This window comes from Bidens hawaiensis, unplaced genomic scaffold (genome assembly GCF_021521415.1).
Source record: "Bidens hawaiensis isolate Kalapana, Puna unplaced genomic scaffold, B.hawaiensis_p1.1 tig00028245_1, whole genome shotgun sequence".
In the NCBI taxonomy this organism is placed as follows: domain Eukaryota; kingdom Viridiplantae; phylum Streptophyta; class Magnoliopsida; order Asterales; family Asteraceae; genus Bidens; species Bidens hawaiensis.
The window spans coordinates 101,787-128,028 of record NW_027494598.1 but is presented as its reverse complement, the minus strand read 5'-3'; the positions used below and the strand labels follow the sequence as shown (position 1 = coordinate 128,028).

At 37.1% G+C, this 26,242-nt stretch overlaps 1 protein-coding gene across 1 annotated transcript; it reads left to right on the top strand.

Moving 5' to 3' along the window:
* The first annotated feature begins 4,765 nt into the window (after positions 1 to 4,765).
* On the top strand, positions 4,766 to 5,098 carry LOC143576598 (uncharacterized). Its single transcript, XM_077060652.1, has one exon. It carries the CDS (start codon positions 4,766 to 4,768, stop codon positions 5,096 to 5,098), a length of 333 nt encoding a protein of 110 aa, XP_076916767.1.
* The last annotated feature ends 21,144 nt before the right edge of the window (positions 5,099 to 26,242 follow it).

The following is a 26,242-nucleotide window of genomic DNA, read 5'->3' as shown; positions in this document are numbered from 1 at the left end:
CAGGCTACCATCAACTGAAGGTAAAGGAGGCAGACGTCCCTAAGACGGCGTTCCGAACGCGATATGGACACTACGAGTTCCTCGTAATGTCATTCGGTCTAACAAATGCTCCTGCAGCATTTATGGACATGATGAACAGGGTGTGTCGACCAATGTTGGATAAGTCAGTTATCGTTTTCATTGATGACATATTAATATATTCAAGGAGCGAGTCTGACCATGCGGAGCATTTGAGAGAAGTATTGGAAGTTCTGAAGAAAGAAAGGTTGTACGCCAAGTTTTCGAAGTGCGCGTTCTGGTTAAGAGAAGTGCAATTTTTAGGTCATGTGGTTAATCCGGAGGGGATTACCGTGGACCCAGCTAAGATTGAAGCGATAACGAATTGGAAGACTCCGCAGAATCCGACTGATATACGAAGCTTCCTAGGGTTAGCTGGCTACTATAGGAGATTCATCGAAGGTTTCTCCAAGATAGCCGCACCGCTGACCGGTATGACCCGAAAGACGATAGTATTCAATTGGGGAAAGTTTCAGGAGGAAGCCTTTGAAGAATTGAAGAAGAGACTCACGCAAGCTCCAATCCTTACTTTACCCGATGGTGATGAGGATTTCGTTGTTTGTGCTGATGCCTCGCATCAAGGGTTAGGTTGCGTGTTGATGCAACGAGGGAAGGTGATAGCTTAAGCGTCTAGACAGTTGAAGGTCCATGAGAGTACTTATCCGACGCATGATTTGGAGTTAGCAGCTGTAGTGCATGCTCTTAAGATATGGAGGCATTACCTGTACGGTACTAAGTGCACTATCTATACAGATCATAAGAGTTTAAAGTACTTCTTCGAGCAGAAAGAATTGAACATGAGGCAGAGAAGATGGTTAGAATTGATAAAGGATTACGATTGTGAGATTAAATATTACCCCGGTAAAGCTAACGTGGTCGCTGATGCGTTAAGTCGTAAGAATGAGGAAGTCCTTGCAACCGTGAAGTCATACAAGTTGATCATGAACTCAAGTCTTTTTGAAGAAATCATCAAAGTGCAGTCCGAAGTGTTAGTAGACGAAGGGTTAGTAAAGAAAGAAAGGATTTATGGCCAGCAAGATGAGTTGATGGAAAACACTCATGGAGTTAAGACTAGGTTCGACCGTATGTGGATCCCACGCCATGGTGATCTTAGAAGTCGAATCTTAGATGAAGCTCATAAGTCAAGGTACTCAATCCATCCAGGAGCTACAAAGATGTACCAAGACTTGAAAAGAGATTACTGGTGGCCAGGAATGAAGAACGATGTAGTGGATTATGTTAGTAAGTGCTTAACTTGCTTACAAGTCAAAGCCGAGCACCAAAAGCCTTATGGGAAGATGCAACCGCTAGAGATACCTGAGTGGAAATGGGAACACATCACCATGGATTTCATAACTAAGCTACCTCGTACAGCTAAGCAACATGATACCATCTGGGTGATTGTGGACCGTTTGACCAAGAGTGCTCACTTTCTGCCCATACGAGAGGCCATCTCGTCAGAAATGTTAGCAAGCTTGTTCATCAAGGAAGTGGTAACCAAGCATGGAGTACCGTTATCGATCGTGTCTGATAGGGACACACGGTTTACTTCGAGGTTCTGGAAGAAATTTCATGAAGCTATGGGGACGAGGTTGAACATCAGTACGGCGTATCATCCTCAAACCGATGGACAGTCTGAAAGGACGATCCAAACCCTTGAGGATATGCTACGTGCTTGCGTTTTAGATTTTGGTGGAAGTTGGGATGATCATCTGCATCTGGCAGAGTTCTCCTATAACAACAGTTACCATTCGAGCATTGGTATGCCACCGTTTGAGATGCTTTACGGTCGACGATGTAGAACCCCGGTGTGTTGGGGTGAGATTGGTCAGAAGGAAATGGGAAGCCTAGAAGTGGTTCAAGAAACGTCTTCAAAGTTCGATCAGATCAAAGCAAGAATGAAAGCCGCTCAAGACAGACAAAAGTCTTATGCAGATAAGCGGCGACGACCAATTGAGTTTAACGTTGGCGACTATGTGATGCTTAAGGTCTCGCCTTGGAAAGGAATTATCCGTTTTAGAAAGAGAGGGAAGCTAAGTCCGAGGTACATTGGATCATTTAAAATTTTGTATCGTGTGGGGGAAGTAGCTTATAAGCTGGATTTACCCGACGAGTTAGAAGGAATTCATTCAACCTTCCATGTTTCTCATCTGAGGAAGTGTCTAGCTGATGACACGTCTCACGTGCCATTAATGGACATTGAGGTTGATGAACAATTGAACTACATCGAGCAACCGATAAAGATCGTTGATCGCAAGGAGAAGCAGCTTCGTCACAAAACTATACCTTTGGTAAAAGTAATATGGAAACACCGCAAGGGATCAGATGCTACTTGGGAAGCCGAGGATGAGATGCGCAAGTTTTACCCTAGTTTGTTTATGTAATAGTTAGGTTTCGGGGACGAAACCTCCTTAAGGGGGGAAGACTTGTAACATCCTAAAATTTATAATGTTGAATAAAGAAAGTTATGTTAGTGATTTCGCGTTTTTAATTATTAATATCGGGTAGGAGCGGGTCATGGACTTGGATTAATTGAGATAGGATAAATGAGAATGGGATTTCAGGGATATAAATACCCCCAAAATCCCAAAATATCTCATTTCTCACCAAACTCCACACACACTCCACACACTCCTCAAAACACCGCTTTCTAACCGATCAAGATTCGAAGCCGAGACCCGAGATTTCGTGATAGATCTGAGTTGGTAAGGTAAGAACAAATCCAACAAAGTTAATATTACTGAAAATGGTTAGGATTGGATGGGTTAACCGGACCCGAAACCCAAACTGCCCAAATCGGACCCCTAAAACGTCGATTTTAGGCCGATTTGATGGTTGGGATTTGTAGGCGCCGATCATACGATTCCGTGGGTACCAAAATCGAGTTATTTGGCTAAGAAACGAAGGAGTTATGGGCAAACAGATCTGCAGCGCGATAACTTCGCCTGCAAGATTAAGTTCGCCTGATGAACTTCGCCTTCAAGCGTAACTTCGCCTTCAAGCGTAACTTCGCCTACGGCCAAGTTCGCCTAAGGTATAACTTCGCCTACGGCCAAGTTCGCCTAAGGTATAACTTCGCCTACGGCCAAGTTCGCCTAAGGTATAACTTCGCCTGAAGCCAAGTTCGCCTAAGGTTTAACTTCGCCTGAAGCCAAGTTCGCCTAAGGTTTAACTTCGCCTGAAGCCAAGTTCGCCTAAGGTTTAACTTCGCCTGAAGCCAAGTTCGCCTATAAAATAAATTAAAAACCTAATGGAAAATGTGTTAAGGCAGTTATCGAAAATAAAATTTTTCCAAGCTGACCTGGCAGCTTAACCCCAGCCAGGGGCTCTGCCCCTTGGACCCCGCTAGGGGCTGCCGCCCCTAGAACCCCGCTGCCAGGGGCGCTGCCCCCGGACCCCCGTTCGTTGTGGGTCATATATAGATAGAAATACAAAAAGAGTAGTAGTAGTTAATTGATATGTGTAAATATTATACAGTTAGCCGAGCCCAGTTAAAGAAAGGAATTACGATCAACGGCGAGCGTAACAGGATCCAGGTGAGTTTCTAGCCCCATTCCTTGTTATGTTTTCGGGGCTGTGTGCATACTTGATGTGTTGTTAATACATTTATCCTAAGTGATAAGTGTATGCCATAGGTGATATATGTGATATGTATAAATGATTGCTTGATGGTTCGCGAACGATCTTCGGATATTGCACGTACTGTCAGGTTGTAACGTTATAAAGCCATATGTGATATATGTGATATGTATGAATGATTGCTTGATGGTTCGTGAACGATCTTCGGATATTGCACGTACTGTCAGGTTGTAACGTTATAAATATGGCAAGTATGATATGTATGTTTATGTGTATGAACGTAATAAAGTTAATAAAAGAAGGAAATGACGGTTGTATGGTTGTATGGTTACGAAAAGGGTACCGAGCCCTAATAATACTCGAGGTATGATGTATGATTGTATGGTAACGAAGAGGGAATCGAACCCTACTAATATTCGAAAACAAGGGACCAGACCCTTATAATATCTGTGATGTTAGGGACCAGACCCTTATAATATCTGTGATGTTAGGGACCAGACCCTTACAATATCTGTGAGGATTGGGACCAGACCCTCATAATATCTGTGATGTTAGGGACCAGACCCTTATAATATCTGTGATGTTAGGGACCAGACCCTTATAATATCTGTGAGGTTATAGGGCGAAAGGCTCTTAAAAACGTATGATTATGAATGTAAAGAAAGTATGTAAGTAAGAAGGAAAGTATGTAAGTAAGAATGAAGGTATGAGTACTTATGTGTGTATGAAAGAAAGTTATGAGGTTAAGTACGTATGTATGTAATAAGGTATTGTATGGTATTGTATGATTAACTAGAACTCACTCAGCGTAGCTGACTTTTAGTATGCACGCAGGTGAGTAGGATGAGACAGCTGGCTTGAGTGGAGGACACATGGCAGAAGACTAAAGCCTGGCATCTGAAGATCTGATATGTTTTATAAGTTATGTTTTGATTTTGAAAGACAAGAGGAATGTTTTAAGACATGATTATGAATTGATATGTAATGTTTTATGAAAGTTTTATATTCCGCGTAAAGTTTTAAATTAACTCTGATATTTAGAACTGTGTTTATGAGTAAATCCAACACGAAAGTAGGGTTACCGGTAACGGGGCCTTACAGTATGTTAGCGTATTTTCCTGGTCAAGAAATGGAGTACTTAAGTTTAGATAGCATCGACGAGGTTGAAAGTGTATCTGAGGATTTTGATCCCACGTTGTACTCTCCTGATTTTCTTAATGGTATAAAGATGTCCGGAATGCCAAACCACCGTTTGTTACTTAAGGTTGGAGTTCCTATTATGTTACTACGGAATATTAATCAGAAAAAAGGGTTGTGCAATGGAACTCGACTACAAGTTGTTAGTTTGGGTAAACGCGTCATTGAAGCTAAAGTTGCTTCTGGTACTAATATTGGATTTTGTACTTTACTTAGCAGAATAAGTCTTACACCGTTTGATAAGAAGCTTCCATTCAAGTTATAAAGGAGACAGTTTCCTATATCGGTTTATTTTGCAATGACTATAAATAAAAGTCAAGGACATCTGAATGGTTAAAATTAGGTCTGAATCATTCAGACTTGCTGTTGTTGCTGAATGGGACAGATGTTCATTCAGATCTGAATGAACCAAACAGCCCCTTAGTAAGGCTGAAAAATTAAAATTGGGTTCATGTATTGAGTATAGGATTTGATACCTGTTTGGTGTAAAGCACTGAAATACACAATTTATAACTTTAAAGCGGGAATTTTGAAATAGAAAAAATATGTATGGAGGTTATGCACGTTACTTTAAACTCATTTGCAGATTTCTTTATGATACAATCGCGGTCACCATTAACATGTCTTCGCTTTAGCTCCATTGAAAGACAACTATTATTAGCTTTCGGACCATAAACTTTGGTAAATTCATCTCATTTGTGCACCTAAAACTTTTTGTATAAAATTGATGATTATTAAATGAGTTTAGAAAAATATTGACGTTTCTGGTTCTGAATCATCTTGATTTAACTTGTTTGGGTGAAGAAAAACTTACTAATTTAAATTTAAATGATTCAGAATTATTAATTTCTACTTTTTGGGTGAACAATTTCAACTACCACCATTTTGTTTTCATTTAACAAAGTTATTATAACGTCACATTTTATAATTTATGATCTGCGCTTTAAAATAAACTTGGTGATAAGCAAGAACAACTATTCAAATTAAGGTATATATAACTATTCAAGACAGCTGTCAAATACATACTACAATCGCAATGTCTTTATATAAGAATCTTATTCGGAAGCCACGAATTGGGTTGCCCTATGATTCTTTCATCACCTAATAATTTGCTTTTTTAATGGTAAAATTTATAATCATGAAAATGCATATTAATCACAAATTCATTATAACTTCAACAGCTTGGTTTTACCCTTAAGTTAAAGACAAATTAACCTAACCTAACAGTCTAGTATAGATTCCAAAAAATTAACAAATACTAAACGTATACTCTCAAAATACCTTTACAAAAAGTTTCCAAAACTGATTGTTAGCAAAGCCTATGAACAAAACAATCCCGTTAACATGTTGATAGTTTGTAATTCAAATTATGTCACAAAACTTTTAATAATACCAGAACTACCCATGGTCGTAAAAACTGTCTCGTTTAAAATAAGCACCAAATCGTGATTTGGTAGACTTGCAGCCCCTCGATCAAAACGCCTTAGCAATCGAACCGCTAACATGTTTGATTTATCTTGACATAGAGCAGCAATTAGATTCTGCAAAAAAAGAAAACAGTTCTAGTAATTGACTTATTTTGACATTTTATTTAGATTATTTGAAATCACATAATCATTATTATTTTTCAAACACACATCAAAACACCATATGGTATATTAAAAGCTATTGACAGAAAATGGTAACTTTTTTATACTTCTAATTCAAATTTATAATTGAACTTTTAATCAAAGTAAAGAAATCTTACGACTCGATCATTCTTCAAAAGTGATGGTTTGCCCAAGTTGAGAGAATATCAAGTATGGAAATAGACGTGAAAAGACCACCTGCAAAACAAAGACACTAAGAAACATAAATAATTAACAAACCCACAAAACGTACTAAGACAATCGATAAATTCAAGACATATGCCTCAAAATTCAAGGCATCTTTCCGGATGTAAAGTGATTTGAGTATAATAAACATAAACCATATCTTGCTCAGCCTATAAACAAATAAATGTTACATAATCACCGCTGCTCTCCTTTAATTAGAAGTCCGATAAACTGAGAATATAAAAATTTATCAGCAGTTGCATAAGAACAATGCGAAAAAGGATCTTTGAATAAAAAAAATATAATTTATAAAAATATAAAAAGCGTTTAATGACCAAACATTAAAAAACGAACTTGAATGAACGTAAACAAACGCACTTTAACGAAGTAAATGAACGGACACGTTATCGGACATTCTCAAACATAAATGAACGAACACGATCTTACTGGAAAAAAAAAAGCCGAACGAACGAAGCCTTGTTCGTGTTCGTTCGTTAAGCTTTAAACGGACACACAAACGGTTCACGAACACATAACTGTTAGGATTAAACGCACACACGAAACTGAACACGACACGAAAGCAATAAACGAACACGAGGATTCAACGTGGTTCGGTCTAAACTGACCTACGTCCACGGGTGGCAACTAGGTATTTCTTTATTGAGTGACCAAATATTACAAGTACATAATGTTGTTTATATAGAGACTGAACTGGGGTTAGTAAACTATTATGCAAGAAATCTAAACCGGCCGGGCTTGGGCCCGACCGCCCACACCCGTCTCCTCTTTTGACTTCATATAATAAACCGGGCCAACAAGGCCTACGAACCCAACAATCTCCCACTCGGAGGCCTTGAGTACTCTCGTCTGCACTCCTGATTGTACTTCTGTAATCTGAACATTAAACTTCTTCTAGTTGCCACCGCCTTCTCATCAATTAACCTGAAGGCCCGTTGAAGCTCCCCGGAGCTCCAACACGTCAGTCATGGCTGAAACTGCCCCTGACCCGTTCTCTGTCCCTACCGGCTCCCACTGTAACGAACTACCGGATCCTGAGATAACCTGAGAACAAACACTCTCCATATTCAGCAAGTAATTCATTGGAGAGACTTTTACAGCTGGAATACTGGTTTTCTTAATCCACTGTCGACCTGGGACTGTAACTGAAACACGACCTGTGCTCCCACTGTCACGATGTCCCCCAACTGATTTAACCTTCCTAGCTCGTTCATCCTGAATCTTCACTTTGGCTCTGGGTTTGTTACTTGCAAAACGAACCTTCTTCTGCCCACGAGATTCTGTGAACCGGACTTTGTCTTTCACCAAAACTGGATCCACTCCTTTCGGTGACATATCGACCATATACAACGAACCCATTTTCTTGCCACGAGCAACCACGAGATTCCCTTTGACTACCTTCCACTGCCCATTCCCGAACTTAACATCGTGCCCTTGGTCATCCAACTGCCCAACTGATATCAAACGTTTCTTCAAACTTGGAATAACCCTCACGTCTTTCAAACTCCAAGAAGTACCGGCTGAAGTTATCAAATCAACGTCTCCCATACCCGTAACCTCTAAAATATCATCATTCGCTAGTCGAACCTTTCCAAAATCCCCAAATTTAAGATTCTTCATCGTTTCACTACAGTGAGTGGCATGAAACGATGCACCAGAATCCATCACCCAAGCATCAACGCTACTCTCAACACTACAAACCAAAGCCTCATCACTACTGACCCCGTCATCTGTGTCGTCTTCTGTAACGTTCACCTCTTTCTTACCATTCGGACACTGATTCCTGAAGTGTCCTTTCTCTTTACAACCCCAACATTCAATATCCTTACGAGTCTTAGACTGACTCCTCTTCCTGCTCCCACTGCCTCGCTGTTTTCCCCTACCTCTACCTTCTGTGACTAGCATATTGCCTGATGATTCACCTGAACTTCTGCGTCTTGAATCTTCTCCCAGAATCAGATCTCGAATCCCATCGAAAGTAATATTTGTAGACGAACTACAAACTGCAGTCACTGTTTGCGACCAACTGTCGGGCAAAGAGGATAATAACAAGAGGCCTTGAACTTCATCATCAAACTTAATGTCAACTGACACTAAGCGGGACAAGATAGAATTAAGATTATTGATATGAGTTGTAACTGACCCACCCTCTTTCATTCGAGTTGTCACTAGCTCTCTGATAAGATAGACCTTATTCGCTGCCGAAGGCTTCTCATACATGTTGGATAGTGCGTCCATCATACCACGGGCTGTGGTTTCTTTCATGACGTTAAACGCCACATCTTCCGACAACGACAATGTAATACAAGCCCTAGCTTTCTTGTCTAACTTCTTCCAATCTGCTTCTGACAACTTTTCTGGTTTTTCATCCTCGAACACTACATCCAAGTCTTTCTGACAAAGTAGTGCCTCAATCTGCATCTTCCACCAACCGAACTTCTGTCCGTCAAAATTCTGTATCGAAACCTTTCCGTCTTCTGCCATGGCAATGACTAAAACGAAAAACTGGATAAAACAGAGACAGACACAGCAACACGAGCCTGAACTTAACGATTGTTCTACTGAACTCTGTTAAAAAATCAACCTATTTATACGCAACGGAAATACGAACTGTAAATCAGAAACCGAAACTTTAAACTGAAACGATAAACCTGACAAACGCGGTTGGCACTGGTTCTCCGTTTCTTTAAACGACTTCAACTGTTCTTCAACAAAAAATAGGATCTTGATTGGCTCGTTCTGCGCCTTTTACAAGATATGATCTCCAAACAAAAAATATATAAAACCAATATATTATTTTTGTTTCTTAGCAAACCATCCCAAATATAAAATAATAATAACAATAGTAATCCTCTGTCACGTAAACTCCAAGAAGCAATATGGCTTCTTCTTTTCCCTTTAATGGTGCAAACTCCAAGAAAATAATAATACCTATACTTTCTTGTCAATCGCAAACAGCAGGATCAAAAAAAAACAAGAAGCGGCAATCGAAGGACGACGCGACAAATCAGATTACACGAGATGGTGGTCAAAGGGTGGTGATGCGGTGCTCGACTGAACCCTAGTCGTGATCGTCGGGCTGGGTTTAGCAGCGGCGAAACAGCGGCGGCGGCGTATACCCTAACGACAATCGGAAAACCGTAGCAGCGGCGGAACCCTAGCGCAGTAGGGTGGCGGCGGCTGGATGGTTTGGCGGCGACTCGGCTGGTTCAACGTGTTCTTCGCGTGATCCGAACCTAAGCTCTAGATACCACTTGTTAGGATTAAACGCACACACGAAACTGAACACGACACGAAAGCAATAAACGAACACGAGGATTTAACGTGGTTCGGTCTAAACTGACCTACGTCCACGGGTGGCAACTAGGTATTTCTTTATTGAGTGACCAAATATTACAAGTACATAATGTTGTTTATATAGAGACTGAACTAGGGTTAGTAAATTATTATGCAAGAAATCTAAACCGGGCCGGGCTTGGGCCCGACCGCCCACACCCGTCTCCTCTTTTGACTTCATATAATAAACCGGGCCAACAATAACTGAACAAAATTTCGTGTCCGTGTTCATCCGTTAAGAAAATGAACTTGTTCATGTTCGTTTGTTAACTTTCTAGATGAACGAAAATTACTTTCTAGATGAACGAAATTAACACAAACGAACATATATTAAAGAGACAAAAAAAATACCCTTCTATCAATCGGGATTTAAATTAGAGGAAAGTGAAAAGTAAAAGATATACCTCTGCATCAGCACTATAGATTATCACCCGAAATGTACAAACACGTATTGCCCGTCTGCTGAATAGGTTAATACCGCGTACTTCACCAGACAATCTACAATATGTTGATATTAAATAAACTATATTAACCAAATGAAAGATGAGTGTAAATGAGTAATGCAATAAACCATGATTTAATATCTTTAATGTACCTGAAGCTTGCAAATTCATACCCCTGCTCACTATATGCCTGCAGTTAAAAATTGAGTAATCATATTAGTCACAAGTTATATACATAATTTTGAACGTGCTCATGGCTTCATGCACATTAGCATCTAGAAGTACATTCAGTCTAATATTGACACCTTTAAGTCTTTAACCCTTTCAAGTCACAATGGTTTCACTTTTTTAACCTAGCACCAACTCTGTGAGATTTTTTTTCAGTTTACATGAAATGACCAAAATACCCCTATTCATTAAATTCTTTTGGACTGAACTGGTTAAAATAGGCAAACCACATGAATGTAAAGAGGACTTTCTCTATATGGTTTAGTCCCTTTAGTTAGTTCAGTCCAAAAAGTTTTAATAAACAGGGGTATTTTGGTCATTACAAAAAAACTAATAGGAAAAATCTAACAGAGTTAGTGTTAGGGATGAAAATGGTTAACAAAATAAAGCCATAGTGACTCAAAGAGCTAAAAGTTTCATTTTTGGACTAAACTGGTAAAAATGGCCAAAACCACACAAAACAGAACGTAACTCTAATAATAATTTCATAACTATGTGCACATAAATATTTCATGAATAGAGTAAAAGACAAAGAAGCAACCTTCATTCAGTACTTGTGCAAGTGAAATCAGGTCTGCTAGATCCACCCCAACTGTCAAACAAAGAGATAATAAAGTAGATGCTGAAATTACCGCCCAAAAATAGAAAGAAATTGAAGGAAAATATATTGCAATCGCTCTGAAGTGTTGTGCAAGAACATCAAAATTTCTGAAAAAGAAACCTTGACCAGCTGCATATCCATGAACCATTACAAGAGTGGGTGAGCCCTTTTTGCTGTCAAAGGTAACCGTGGTTCATTGCTAGCGGAACGAAACCAGCTCACTTTAGAACCAGGTGGTCCGGACCCAATGTTAACCTGTTCTTGAGTATACGGTGTCCTGGTATTCATTCCAAAACAATTACAACCTAAAATTGTAACTATTGTTATTTATAAGAAATTTTTTTAAAAAAATAACAACAAATGCTATCCTGCTTTGCGATTCAAAACAATTGGTTCGTTATACATAGTTGGGTCAAACCTATGGCAGCGTCGGATTTTGACTCTGTTAAAGAGGTAGAGTTGATTGGTATGGATGTAAAATGTCAATACTACCCCTAAAAACCAAAAACATGGAGAATAATAAGTTACCATTGGTAGGCATAAAAAAAAGTAGTCAAGGGTTCTTTTATAGTTTTATTCATAGAACTATGAAGAAAGATGTGAAAATAGAAATATACACATCAAATTTTGCTTATTTATTGGATACACTTTTGCATTAGTTAAAAAAAAGAACCACACTTGACCACCACAAAGTCACAAACACATTTTTTCCTAATGTGTTTGTGACTTTCATTGATCCACACAAGATACAAACTTTTTAGACCCCAAGAGAGAAATAAACTGCTTATTATTCTCATCCACAATCACCCAAGTAAGTTAATAATAAACATTGAGTAACACTTAAAATCTCTTTTATAAACTAAATATTAACGCTTGATCTCGTCAAATCATCCATTTCTTATGTGCTTGCAGAATGAACAAATTGGTGATCAAACCTTGATATGAGCAGCAGTGCCAACCCATTAACAATCTTTATTTAACAAAACAACCAAATTAAAACCTCACCTGCTTGCTTTTGCTGCAAGAAAGCTGGACAACAATTTGACCAATGTGGCTCCCATGCATCCTTTGTCCTGAGTTGTATACCAAACTAAATAATATAAAAACCCTAAATTCAGTTTTTAACATTAAATATAGAAATCCGCATAAAGCTATAAATGAAGAACAACACACTGTTGAAAATTGCCACATCTACCAGAAGGTAATATACAGAAAGTGAAGAATAATTATCAGCATGGCCAATGGGGCCCTCCAATGTTAACCCGTCAATAAAACTTGGTGTAATGGCAGCATCGTTTCTCCCTAGAACCATCATCTCACCCAAATTCTGAAATCTGTAGACATAATATGTATCAGATATTGAAGTATAATTACAAATGTGTTTCATAGTATTGTGAGTTGTGAATACCAAGCATTATAATGATGCTGCAAAACATAACAAAGTCCCATAAAAATTAACATTTATTTTTCTTTATTGTCTGTTGTATAATAAAAATAATGTGTTCACTATCATTATTATAAATAAATGGATTAATATAACTTGGTCCATCCAGTTTAGTTAATTTCAAAAATACGCAAATATTTTCTTTAAAAATACGTATTATGTCAACTGTTGAAATTGTATGCGGAAAGAAAGTGATATTTTAGCATCAAACCTAAATGGAAGAAGTGGACGGTTGCTAATAGCAGCCCAAATGTTCCAACCGGCAAAATCTGCTTGCTGAAATGCAATCTGAAATCATGACAACACATCACTAAACACAAGATAATGACAAAATTATATACTCCCTCTTTGCACACTACTACACTAAAAAACATAGGCAACCTACAATAATCAAGAAGCAAACACCTTAACCATAATACACAAAATTAACCTACACTCAAAGCAAAAGCAAACCAACACGTAACTATACAACCAAACAAGCAAACGAACCGAAACTACAGCCTAAACATAGCCTAAACATAACACGACATGAAAAACACAAGAGTACAAAAAATAATAATAATAATAATAATAATAATAATAATAATAATAATTAAGACAAAAGTACCTTGTAACAAACATAATAGATCCCCATACCTGCTAAGCATCTTCATCTTCATCATCTGAAATACAAAAGCAAAAATATTATCAAATAGAGTTAGAATAAAATTAGGGTTATTTTTGACTTATTGTTAATATCAAAAAGCAGCACGTACTTGTCACCGGAATCGTTTTGAACAGGGGTTTGAAGTAGGTTAATTGTACCACCAAACCGAACTAAACCGATTTTCACTCGCTTAAGACACACAAGTGTGTTTTTAGCTATCAAGACTTGTATATTTCTTTAAAAATAGTTTACAAACTGATTTTAATTATTTTCTTAAGTACTTGGAAATGCTGTATCCAACTTGTTCTTCTAACAAAGTTTGGACCGACAAAACGAACACTCGCTTAACGTGTGTTGTTAGTTCTAAAACAATAGAACTACATACTTGGTTAAGTCTTATTAAGTTTTATTGAGTTATCTCATAACATTCATTATCTTGACAAGTTGACTTTGGGTTTGACCAATTATCAAGACCCGAACCAACAACCTGAAACACTCGTTAAAACCCGTTTTAGTATCTTTATTCCAAAAAGACTTGCATTCTTGCATTTTTACCCACCTTATTACTTAACATAGGTTGTGTAAATATTAAGGTTAGATACCTTAACCCGGTTTCGAGCAAACTTGCATTTTTAAAGCGTTATTATTATAAATTTGTAAATATTTACATTTTAAACCTTAAACTTTAAATTGTTGCATTTTTTTATCATTTATTTCATTTAAGGACTTCCTAGACAACCTTTCAAATACAAGACTTTCTTTCACCTAAATTTTGCCCGTTAAACCTCATCACTCCGGTTACTCGTTATTTTACCGATCAAGTTTATAACTTGAATGTGAGTACTTTCATACCCCGTTTTCCATCTTCTGTTTTGGGGGTGACATTTCATACTTATTCAAACTAAATGCTTTATACTTGAGTCTTAAACCACAAACGTTATTGTATACTTTACTTAAATAATTGCTCGATTTGGTGTTCTATGATTATATGCTTATGTGTTTATCGCTTTTGGTTGGTTGAACTATAAAATCCTAGACTATTTGGCATCCCCTTATAGCAAGGTGTCGTTAACGTAATGCAATTAATGATAACTATAAAATCCTAGACTATTTGGCATCCCCTTATAGTTAGGTGTCGATAACGTAATTCTATTAGCGATTTTATCTTTTTATCCAAATTATTGCTATTCTTTATTGTTTCGTATACAAGTTGTGGCATTTTCCTTACTATATACTATATGCTCAAACTTATGAATTGCTCACCAACCTTTGTGTTGATAAACTTTATTTTATGAAATGTTATAGGTTTGACTTTGGTTGACTCAAGAACTTGACAAAAAACGTTATCAAGACTATTAGGATATTAGCAAAACGAACATATATATATATATATATATATATATATATATATATATATATATATATATTTGTTTACTTTTATTCAATTTGTTTTGTATGAACAAGTTGTGTGATTGTTTATTGATTTATGAAATAAATGAGTTGATTAAATATTGTCACTTTAATAGTGTCTTGTGTATTTGTCCAATTACGTTGCACCCCGGCATGTTCCGCCTTTGGTCGAGGTGTGACAGATTAGTATCAGAGCCACAAGACTATAAGATAGGTGGTTAGACGCAATGACATAGTATAGTTTTTACTTTAGGGTCCTTATACGTGTTGCCTATACGTGTTTACCCTACTTGATTGTTTATTACACTTGCTTATTTATATACTTATTTATTTCATCAAATCATGATTATACACATACACATACTCTCATAATAATCTAAGGTATCCTTACCTTACCGCGAAAACATTAGTTTTTATTGTGTTTTATGGATCACGAGCTTAACTTGGATCCCGTTGTTTCAAATCTCCTTAAAGATTGTCTCATATGAGATGACCACTTTAAGTTGTCGAATGCGAGCGTTTCGGTCGTCATCCTATTTTTCTGTGTTGAAACAATAGAACCACGGTGGTTCGTGGACTAGTGTTTTGACATGACGTTGTATTCCGATTATTATTAATTTAAACTTTAAACTAACTTCCCCCCCATGATTTTTAAACGACTATAGTCTTTTCATACGTTAATATTTTTATAAAAAAAATTACATCATAAAAATGAACATTTTATTCTCTTTAATTTGAATATGATATTGTTATAATTTTTTTCAATTTAAATAAATTAATATGTTACGTATGGGTGTTTAGTGTCGGTTTTGATGGTTTTAAGTTAAACTTGTGAGCCCAACCGTTAATACTAATTTTTTGTCGTCCAAAACCAAACTTAACCATTGAAAGTTAAACAAATCGTTACCAACGACTTGGTTCCTGTTTGGCTTCACAGTTTAAACTTTAATAATAAATTTAGTTTAAAATAATTATTAATTTAAATGTACCATCAATTATAACTAAACACCAACATAATATGATACTTGAGAGGATCATAAATAAAGAATAATAATTTTAGCCACATAAATGGTAAATACTAATGGAAGATCTAGGACGGGAAATGATAACAACAAATATCACAAAAAGAATCATATTGCAATTAGGTTAATTTAAAGTTGTATAGCCAAGTTATTTGAAATAAAAAGATTTATGTTCAATTACATTTTAACTATATCTAATAATAAAAAAGATTAAAATGCATTTAACATTTACAATCTGGTATGGTGCCATATTGTCGGTTGGCAGTATAAATCGCGAACCAATCGTTCACTACGTTTTGAAATATTTGAAACCGACCAACTAACCAAAAGTAAAAAAAAAAGAAGAAGAAAAAAGCAAAACCAATGACCGGTTTAAAGGATTTCAAGGTTTTAACCGAACCATAAACACTCATATTTGTTACGTGATAATAGGGTCAAACACCCGCTGCATCGCATGGGCACCCGTCTAGTGTGTGTGTGTGTGTGTATGTGTGTATCTGTGTGGCGTATTGTCATATAGGTACCTATCATCGATCATCATCATATATATGTGTGATCATCATCATAGACATCATGATCATCGTACGAGCTATAGTCGTCGTCAGTAACATTATGATAATCGCCACCAACACGGGTTGTCATATCTATGTACTCACGTGGGTATCATTATATTGGCATCACCGTCATCATAATTGGGCCAATCATCATGGTCATCATATGGGATAGCACCGACGTTGTCTCATGGATTACATATCCTCTATCATACTACACACCACCCACTGCCACCATCCACCGCCCACATTCGCCACAACCACTGGCACCAACCACCACCACCTCCAACACGAACCACAACGACCTCCAGCACCAACCACTAACCACACACCACAACCACCCACCACCACAACCACCCACTACCCACCACCACCAACACACCTCCGCCACCACCACCACCACCGACCTCAGCCACCACCTCCCACTACCCACCACCACCACCGCATATCCACCACCACGAACCACCACACCTCCACCACCATCACCCACCACCACACATCCGCCACCACGAACCACCACACCTCCGCCACCACCACCACCACACACTACCTACCACCCACCACCACCACACATCCGCCACCACTAACCACCACACCTCAGCCACCGCCACCACCGACCTTCTCCACCACCACCCACTACCCATCACCACACATCCTCCACCACGAACAACCACACCTCCGCCACCACCACCCACTACCCACCACCACCTCCCACCACCACACCTCGGCCACCGTCCACCACCATCATGACCACCTGAAACCACCACCACCCACTAATATATATATATATATATATATATATATATATATATATATATATATATATATATTGTACAATAATACCTAACCGTACAATTAAAATTTAAAAGCACGCGCCTCAGATTTTTTTAAAAGGGTAAGATCGTCAAATAATTACCTTAAAACCATCGATAATTATTCCCAAAATTCAACTGAACCTCGCAAGTAAATCAATATCCCTTAAAACCGTCGGTGATTCGTTTCTACTGTGAAGCACAAGGTCGAAGCACAAACACAAGGAGAAAATGAAGAACCCTAACTCATCTACTTCTGGAATGGAACGAAGGTCGAAGCACAAGCACGATAGGTCTCAAAATAAAGATGGAACATGTGCTAATTTATGATTTTTTAGTGTTTTAGGTTTAACTATTCTTAAAATGTAACCGTTGTGAATTTAAGCATTAGAAATTGAGTTTTGCAAAGCATTTGTTTAAATCATCTTATGTAAAGCTACCACCATCTATTAAAGCGTTTTATAAGCGTGTTGTTGTTGTAATACATATCTTTGTTTTTTTTAAAAATATATGTGTAATATTAAAGCATGTTATAAGCGTCTGCTAAGCATGTTATGGCTATGGTATGAGATTTATCAATGTGATATTTGATAAGCGTTTTCAGTTTATTGTATGATATGTTTTCAGATTACTTGTGATTCGTGTTGTTATCCCCTACCCCCATGTTTTATTGTATGTACGTGATTCAGTTGTCGAAAAAACAAGACTGATAAAGCTAAGCATCTAAACAAGAAGAGAGATGAAAATACAGATAAAAGGAAGACTAAAAAATTGCTATGGTGGTGAAAAAGGTGAAAAAAAACATGTTGTGGTAGCAGACTCTGATTCAGACCTTGAAACAAAAATTAACAGGCTGTTGTCAAAGCGGAAAGAGGTGGAAGACAACACCTCTGACTCGGACTTTCAACGTCCGAAAAAAGAAAGCTATTAAAGAAAAGAAGCCAGCCGAGAGGACATCAAGAAAACCTTTTTTTTGAATTTGTAGACAAAAAATTTTAAAATAGGTGCGCACCTTATAATGTTGTTGATGCAGTGAAGGCAATGACCCCTGCCGAAAAAACTTGTATAGAATAAATGGGTTTCGAGTCAATGTTAAGACTTCAAGTAACCCAAACTCCAACAACTTTGGGATATTGGTTACTCATGAAATATGATAACCGTTTAACTGAATTGAACGGTGGGAGCGGTGTTATTAAGATAACACCACAAAAAGTACATGAAGTGTTGGGGATACCAATGGGTAAGATTCTAGTTTTAGACAAGAGTAGACTAAGATTGAGGGATGATGTTACTACAGATTTGTTCAAAAATCAATTCCCGACTCCAATAATAAGTATAAAGCATGTGAGAGAGAAACTGGCCACGGATCAAGTAGTTGAAGACCTGTTTAAGATTAATTTCCTTGTGTTGTTCAACACCTGTATAGGATTTATCACAAAATCAACAACAGTTAATCAACGAATCATCACCGCAATAGATACAACCTCGGAAATTCCAAATATGTACTGGTGAAGCTATGTTATTGAAAACTTGAAAATAACAAAGGAAGACTGGATAGATATCAACGGTCAATACATCGGTCCCATCACCTTCCTTGTGATGCTTTACACGAATGAATCCCAGATAAAAAATGGTCCATTTGGGACTCCCGTCACAACGCCTGCTGCCAACTACATAACAACAACTACTCTTAATAAGATGAAAAAAATACTTGGATAATAATGGTCCTCCCTTAGATGAAGATGATGGAAATGATGAAGATGAGGTATATGTTACAGTTGGTGTTGCAGATGCTATTGAGGTTGCTGTTGCTGCTACTGTGACATTTAGTGTTGACGGGAAGGGGATTGATGAGGCTGATGCTGCTGTGACAGTTAGTGCTGCCAGGAAGGTGCTTGATGAGACTGCCTGTGGTGGTACATATGGTGATGCCTGTAAGCCTGGAGTTGAAAAAAACACTGCAACTGCGGAGAAACAAGAACATGGTGAGAAACTTGTTATTTTCATCTCTTATCTCTATATGTATTTCATCTAATGCAACGTTTATATAACAACATTATATATAATCAAAAACTGATGGTCAAAGTGCATCTGAAATAGATAATGCTGATCGAACAGCTGAAGAAGATTCGGATAATGATGATGATGACATTTATTCACCTTTAAGTTTGCAGGTGCCATTGGGAACACACACCCAGGAGGTGGTTGACTATTATTTAACTCCATTACAATTGTCTAGGATATCTTCTTACAGTCTTGGAATAAGACAATGTTTTTGAAAATATTTTTGAATTAATAATAACTATATTTTCTTTTTACAGTCTTGGAATAAGGCAATGGATAAAAAGTTGAAGAAATTTGATAAAATTTGCTCAGAGATCAACGAGTTGATCTGTGAAGGAAATGATAGACATCCATTAAATCACAATATTTTTGCTAGATGTTGTTAACTGGAAGACATATTCACTAATAATGTGGTCCTAAAACACAAGAATCTGTCACCATAAAAAACAACTCACTCTTTAATTTAGGTGAGAAAAAAAACTATATTTTCTTCTTTCAAGTTTCTCTTTCCCATTTCAAAACTATTTTTTTAAGTTGAAAGATCCCAATAGTTATATGTCAGGTCCCCGATTGTTGGTAGATCGTTAACAAATCAAGTCATAACTCACACAAATGAATGTGTTGACAATGGAGTTAATGACGGGTTGCTATTTTTAGAAAGAAAGCCGTTTGTTAAAGGCGGAATCAATAACAAACAGTGGAATGGTTGAACAATCAATCAAAGGTAACTAACACACAAGATTCACTCAAAATATTTCCATTTATATAATATAAAGCATACAAACGATAATCTATCTAGGGTTTCTTGATGGGAAAGTTATTTCCGTATAATTCTTAGAGCAGCCGTCACTCACAAATATTCTCTCTGAATTAATGAGTCTCGTTGTCAGCCGCTGTTAGGAGGCGTGCCCTAAATATTCCTTTTATAGGCCTGACACCTCCTTTACAACTGTCATTCCTTCTAGAAACCCTAAATATAACGTACATATTGAAATTACATATTCAAAGCTATGCTAAGTGTAAAATAAGTCTTCCGGGTAGGCTTTGTCTTCTCCGAGTTGACTTTGTGCTCTGCCTTCCTTGGTAGACTTGGTAACCCTGAAGTGTGTTCGGGAACAATTACCGGGTAGACTTTTATCATACACCGAGTAGACTTCAGTCTTCTTGATCTTATCAGACTTTGCCCGGAAAGATCTTACGAGCAACCTTGTTCTTCCATGGTCCCTTAACTCCTTGCTATGAAATAGCTTATTAGCAAAGTGTGCTCGGTAGCACTGTACTCTGCTAGAGTTAATCCTTGCCCGATATCACTTGGAATATATCATTACTCACATCAAGCTTACTCAGACCACTATTATTAATGAATACCTTGCCCGGTCTTCCAATCACTTGGTTTAATGAGCTTGGTTAGCCAAGAGCTTACCAGGGGTAAACCTTACTCGGATATGAAGAACAAACTTGCTTGATACAGTGAACCTTGCTCGGGTATACACTAACTTGTGAACCTTGCTCGGGTATTCACTAACTAGTGAACCTTGCTCAGGTATGCACTAAAGAAGACATCTTGATGATAACCTTGTCCGGTAGGCAAGATATCATGCCCGGCTAAGTAAAACCTTGCTCGGATGTTCTGAGGTGTGCCCGGTTCCATACTTAGCGATTTCTGAGAAGGTTGAGAAGATTCCAATCTTCCATATGATCATTTTAGGTCAAATCTTGACTCAACATTATACAGCTGCAGCAATAGATTCAGTTGATTTAGACGTTGGTGTTGGTGATCCAGTGGCTTTTCAAAAAGGTATTTGGGCTATATTAATTATAATTATAATTAAAACGATTATAAAATGCTTATGCTGTTATTGATAAAGTTGATAAAGTTGTTAATACAGTGGTTGATCCAGTGGCTGATGCAGATGTTGGTGTTGGTGATCCAGTAGCTGATGCAGGTCAAGAAAACAATGCCTCATGCCCAGATATTGATGTTGAGTCGGCTCAAGAAAGTATTTAATCATAGTTATAATTATTTTTTTTCAGTCAAATTTAAAAACCCGCGTGCTCAAAAGACTTAATTATTGTTTTTTAAATTTGAATGAAAGTTACACCACTTGGGTCAAAAGAAGAAAATGTGGAGCATACTGATGCAAATGCTCAAACGTGTAATCGAACTAGTGAAGAAAATGTGGAGCACACCAGATTGCCAACAATTGATAACTTCATTACACTAAAATCTCAATATCTTCAGAGAGAGGTTGCCATATCCAGAGTATATATATTTTTGTCTTGAAAACCTGTGGGAGGAGGTCTACAAGTCTACTCACATGGAATCGTTTAAGGTGACCTTTGAAAGATACTGTCCTGGCATTTATATAACCACCAAAGCAATGGATGCATTCACTAAAATAATGAACTATGAAGAAAAGAAAAAATCTGTAGCATCACCGTTCAGATTCTTTGCTACAAGCACTGTGCTGGTACGAATTAATCTACTTTCTTTGTAATGTTATAAAACGCTCAATAAACGCTTTAATCATCTGCATTTTAATTATTATACAAACAAGTGACCATTATGTTGAGTCAAGGGGTACACAGACAAATAACAACTGGATGTGTTTTCAGACAACATCGAAAAACAAATGGCAATGTTTGGAATCATATCACTCAAGGAGGTTGCTATAATGCTCGTTCCAATTCTACAACACGATCATTTCTATGTGGTTGCCTTCAATCTTCATACATCAGTGATAGTTACTTGACAACGGTGCAAATCAAGAAATACCAGCTAATGCAAAGTTTAAAAGCTTAGAAGACAAATCAAAAGCAATTAGAGAGAATTTTGAAGAAAGATACAGAAAGACTCCTAATATACTGGTAAACATACATACCTTTAACCCAAAAAACATACATACATGTTATAAAAATTGTCAAAATACTTGAATTGCTTTCTATTTTGTTTAGAGAAACGTCTTTTACATGTATTTTAATACAATCAAACACCCCGTTGCTCAGCGAATCAAAGTAGCAACAATCAATAGATTGAAGATGGTATGGAGAACAAGAAATAATGGAATAGATTGTGGTATTTTTTCTATGAGACACATGGAGAAATATGATGGGAAGAAACCATGGGGGTGTAATTTTTTCCAGGAAGGTCGTAAACAACAAAAGCAGCTAAAAAGGTTAAGGGCAAAGTATTTGTGCAAAATCCTCCTCTAGGATGTATACCAACACAGAAATACTCTTATCAAGAAAGCAAAGGTATTCCATGAAACTAACAACACTGTTTTAACCGGAGAAGAGTTGATTGCTAAACTTGAGAAAAGACAACAACAAATTTGAATAATTTTAAAACTGACTGCTATGTATTTTAAGATACTTGTTGGATGTTATGATATAGACTTATGGAGATCTCTAGTCTTATGTTACCACTTTGTAATGTAAGTTAATACTTTACATGTTGAATCCATGTTTTAACACAAACATACAAATTTTATTATTACCAAAACACAGATAAAAACACACCATCACTACATCATAAACACTCATGAAACACCATCACATACTAATCTCTGAGTGACATAAGAAACTTAAACTTCAATTCCATTGAGCAATTCAGTTCAAGAATTTCCTTGCCAAAAGTTTTAACTGGTCAAGCTCTTTCTGTCCTACATCAACCATAAACAAAATAGCAAGATCTCTGATAATACTAGTGGGCATTCGAGTAAGACAATTTTTCAATGACATCCCTGGCATCCAAGTTGTTTCTAGTCTTTACAAGTTCTTCAGTAAGAGTTTCCCGACAAGCTTTATCTACCTCGATTTGATCCTCTATCTGCTTCCTGAAGACATCCTTGTAGGATGTGGATGATGATGATGACGCGCAATCCATTATTAACTAAAAAAATAATTTAAAATTATGTAGGTATATGATTTTTACAAATGTAGTGTAGGAATATATAACCAAGAGGCTCACGGACCAAACAGTTAATATGTAAGCAAAATTATTAAATGCTTATAGTACCCTCACAAATTAAAAAAGGAAAAGACACTTTTAAAGTATACCCACGGACGAATAGTAACTCTGTAATAAACAAACAAAAGGGTGTCCCACGCTTGGGAAACGCTCACACTTGTCTCATGTGATTTTTTTAAACTAGAAATTAATTACATTTATATTACCTGTCAAAATTGGGAAAAATATTTTTATATTATACACTTGTCAAAATTAATTTGGGAAATTAATTACATTTATACCTGCTCACATGTCAAAAATTTTGGAAATATATTTATGTAATGATAGCCCACATTAAAGTTAATTAAAATAAAAAAACTATATCTCACGCTTGTAGTACGCTTTAATAAAATATGTCTTACTAAATAGGCTACAAATCAACTTAACTAAATTAAATTACTGTCTCAACTACCAAAAAGTAAACTTTAGGTCTATATAATTTTGTTATTCAATCACATTAACATATTCAAAAAGATCATAAAAATGTATTCTTGTGATAAAACCGTGAAGAACATGGTGAAAGCAAGGATGTCTCTTGAAAAAGAGACACCCTACAAGTTGTTGAAGACAATTGAGGAGACTAAGTATAGACTCGCTGAAGAAAAAACAAAGATCGTCGACTCATGAAAAATCATGTTGATTGAACCAGAAACTGAGTTTATGGCAAAGGATGGTTATTATCTGAAACAACAATCTACATGCTACGACTCAGTTTGTGGGACTCTGGTTGACACCATAACTACGGTGTCAACCAACATGAGTTTAAGGAGCTGTGGTCGGAGATTGTGGACAAGGCGGAGTGATGGTGATGTTAGCTTCTCTCTTCTTGGTTTTTTGGTGATGTATTGTAATGGTACTTTTTGTATGGCATCTTTTTATGAATGGTAGTTATGGATTATCCGACAATGCTTTCTTAACATGATTTATTGATCATCTAATGGTTATCTCTTTCTTTGTTAAAAACGCTTGTGATATGCATATCAAATCATAAACAACACTTTGTTAAATCTAAAAATAAAACAAAAAACACTTTGTAAACGATTAGGTTAAAATATGTTATATATTTGTCAAATGAGTCTATTACGCTTGTAACACGCTTAGGTACAAAATCAGTTATTGAATCAAGTTGAAATCCCCTTTAATCTAAATTAAAAACTATGCCATATGCCATTAATCTATTGGTTCTTAATTAAAAGGGAGACAAAAGCTCCAAATTGGCTCCAAATATTCAAAAACTCCAAATTAGTTCAAATATCCAAAATCAAAATTGCACTCCAAATTATTAAAAAACACTTTTTCACCCCCACAAATCAACTTCCTTGCACTCAAATCCTTGCACAGAAGAGAAACAATTGAAGATGAAGCTTACCGATGAACCAATTATCGGTGATGAACATGATTTATACTCTGACAAGGACGCTCAATCAGATGACACTCAAGGAGACTACTCCAGTGAGGAATCCAACGATCACGACGCTAAGGAGACGACGATATAGCCACGGCGGCTATCGAACCCATCAACAGTTTGGCTACTACAAAAAAACCTACAAGGGGGTTGACGAGGCTAGCTAAGCTACGTACCGATTATGCAAACTCTGGTGGTGTCAGACTGGTAGTGGAGTTTGATAATACGGGTAGGTTCACTGGCCAAACCATATCAAAGTTTGCAAGTTTTTTAGGGGATGTTGTAAGGGAAATAGTTGGCTCGAGACATTTAAGTTACAGGGAGGTCACAAAGGAGCCTAGAGATAAGCTGTGGGAACAGATAACGGTTATTATTTATTTAGATTTGTACATTTTATGTTTGTAGAAGTAATTTACTGTATTATATTATGCAGAAATATTTTGAGATTGAGGCATGTCACAGGCCTTCTGTTATGAATCGGCTCGGACACCTTCTTCGGAATTTCCGAAGAAAAATGTATGCCAAATACATTATTCCGAACATCGGTAAACCTCTGAAGCTGAAGGCGATACCCAAGGGACACATGGCGATGATCAGGCAAGAAGACTGGGATCACTTCGTTGAGTACACACTATCAGAGAAGTTTCATGTATAAATCCTCTACTGTATAAAGTTTATGCTTTTTTATATATAATGAAATGATTATAATGTGTGGCTGAAGAAACGCTCGGCTTCAACAAAGGGAGCTCGAGCAAACAATGTTTTCAATCATCACATGGGACTAGGGGGTTATACCTACCTTCGAGAGAAACTGGTAATCACCTCACTCTCTAGTTCAATGATTTGTTGGTTATGTGTCTAATGCATGACCGTCAGCTGCTTTCTCTTGAATATTTTACAATGTAAAAATGAAGGAACTTGCACCGGATTAGACGCCTGGCCGTGCATTAATGTGGATGAAAGCAAGGGAGGACAAAAATGGTGCATACAAGAATGCTGTTGTCGAAGATGTGGCAACCAAATTAGTATGTTTTAGTATTAAAGTTTTTAAATCATGTTAAACTCAATTCATTGCCACACACTTGATGCAGATACAACAACTGGTTAGGATGGTCAACAACAATACTACCAAACCAGCAGTTGTTTATTTACTTAGTTACTGTAGTTTATCAAGTACTAGGGATATTGGACTAGGATATTTTTTACTGGGTGTGATTGGTTTATTTAGTTAAATAAGTACTAGTATGATTTCACTAACATGAAAGAAATGCACAGATTGCTGGTTAACAGCTTCAAAAACAGTTCATGAAATCTGACGTTTTATGCTTGTAAGGAATCAACAGTTTGACATTTGTTTTCTTGCAGGTTCAGCATGAATAGAAGATCGCCTCCAGAGCCCTGACACTTGAACCGTGCACAGATGTCGTCACCTTAGTGCTTGGAAAAGAGAAATGTGGTTTTTAAAAAGGGATTGGGTACGGACTGACAGCAGGTAAATATTGGGGTGTGAGTCGGGTAAAGGGCTGATATAAGGAACGGATTGCCCAACTTGAGTATGAGGCGGCGCAGAGAGATGAAGTGGTGAACAAGTTGACGGCTCTACTTG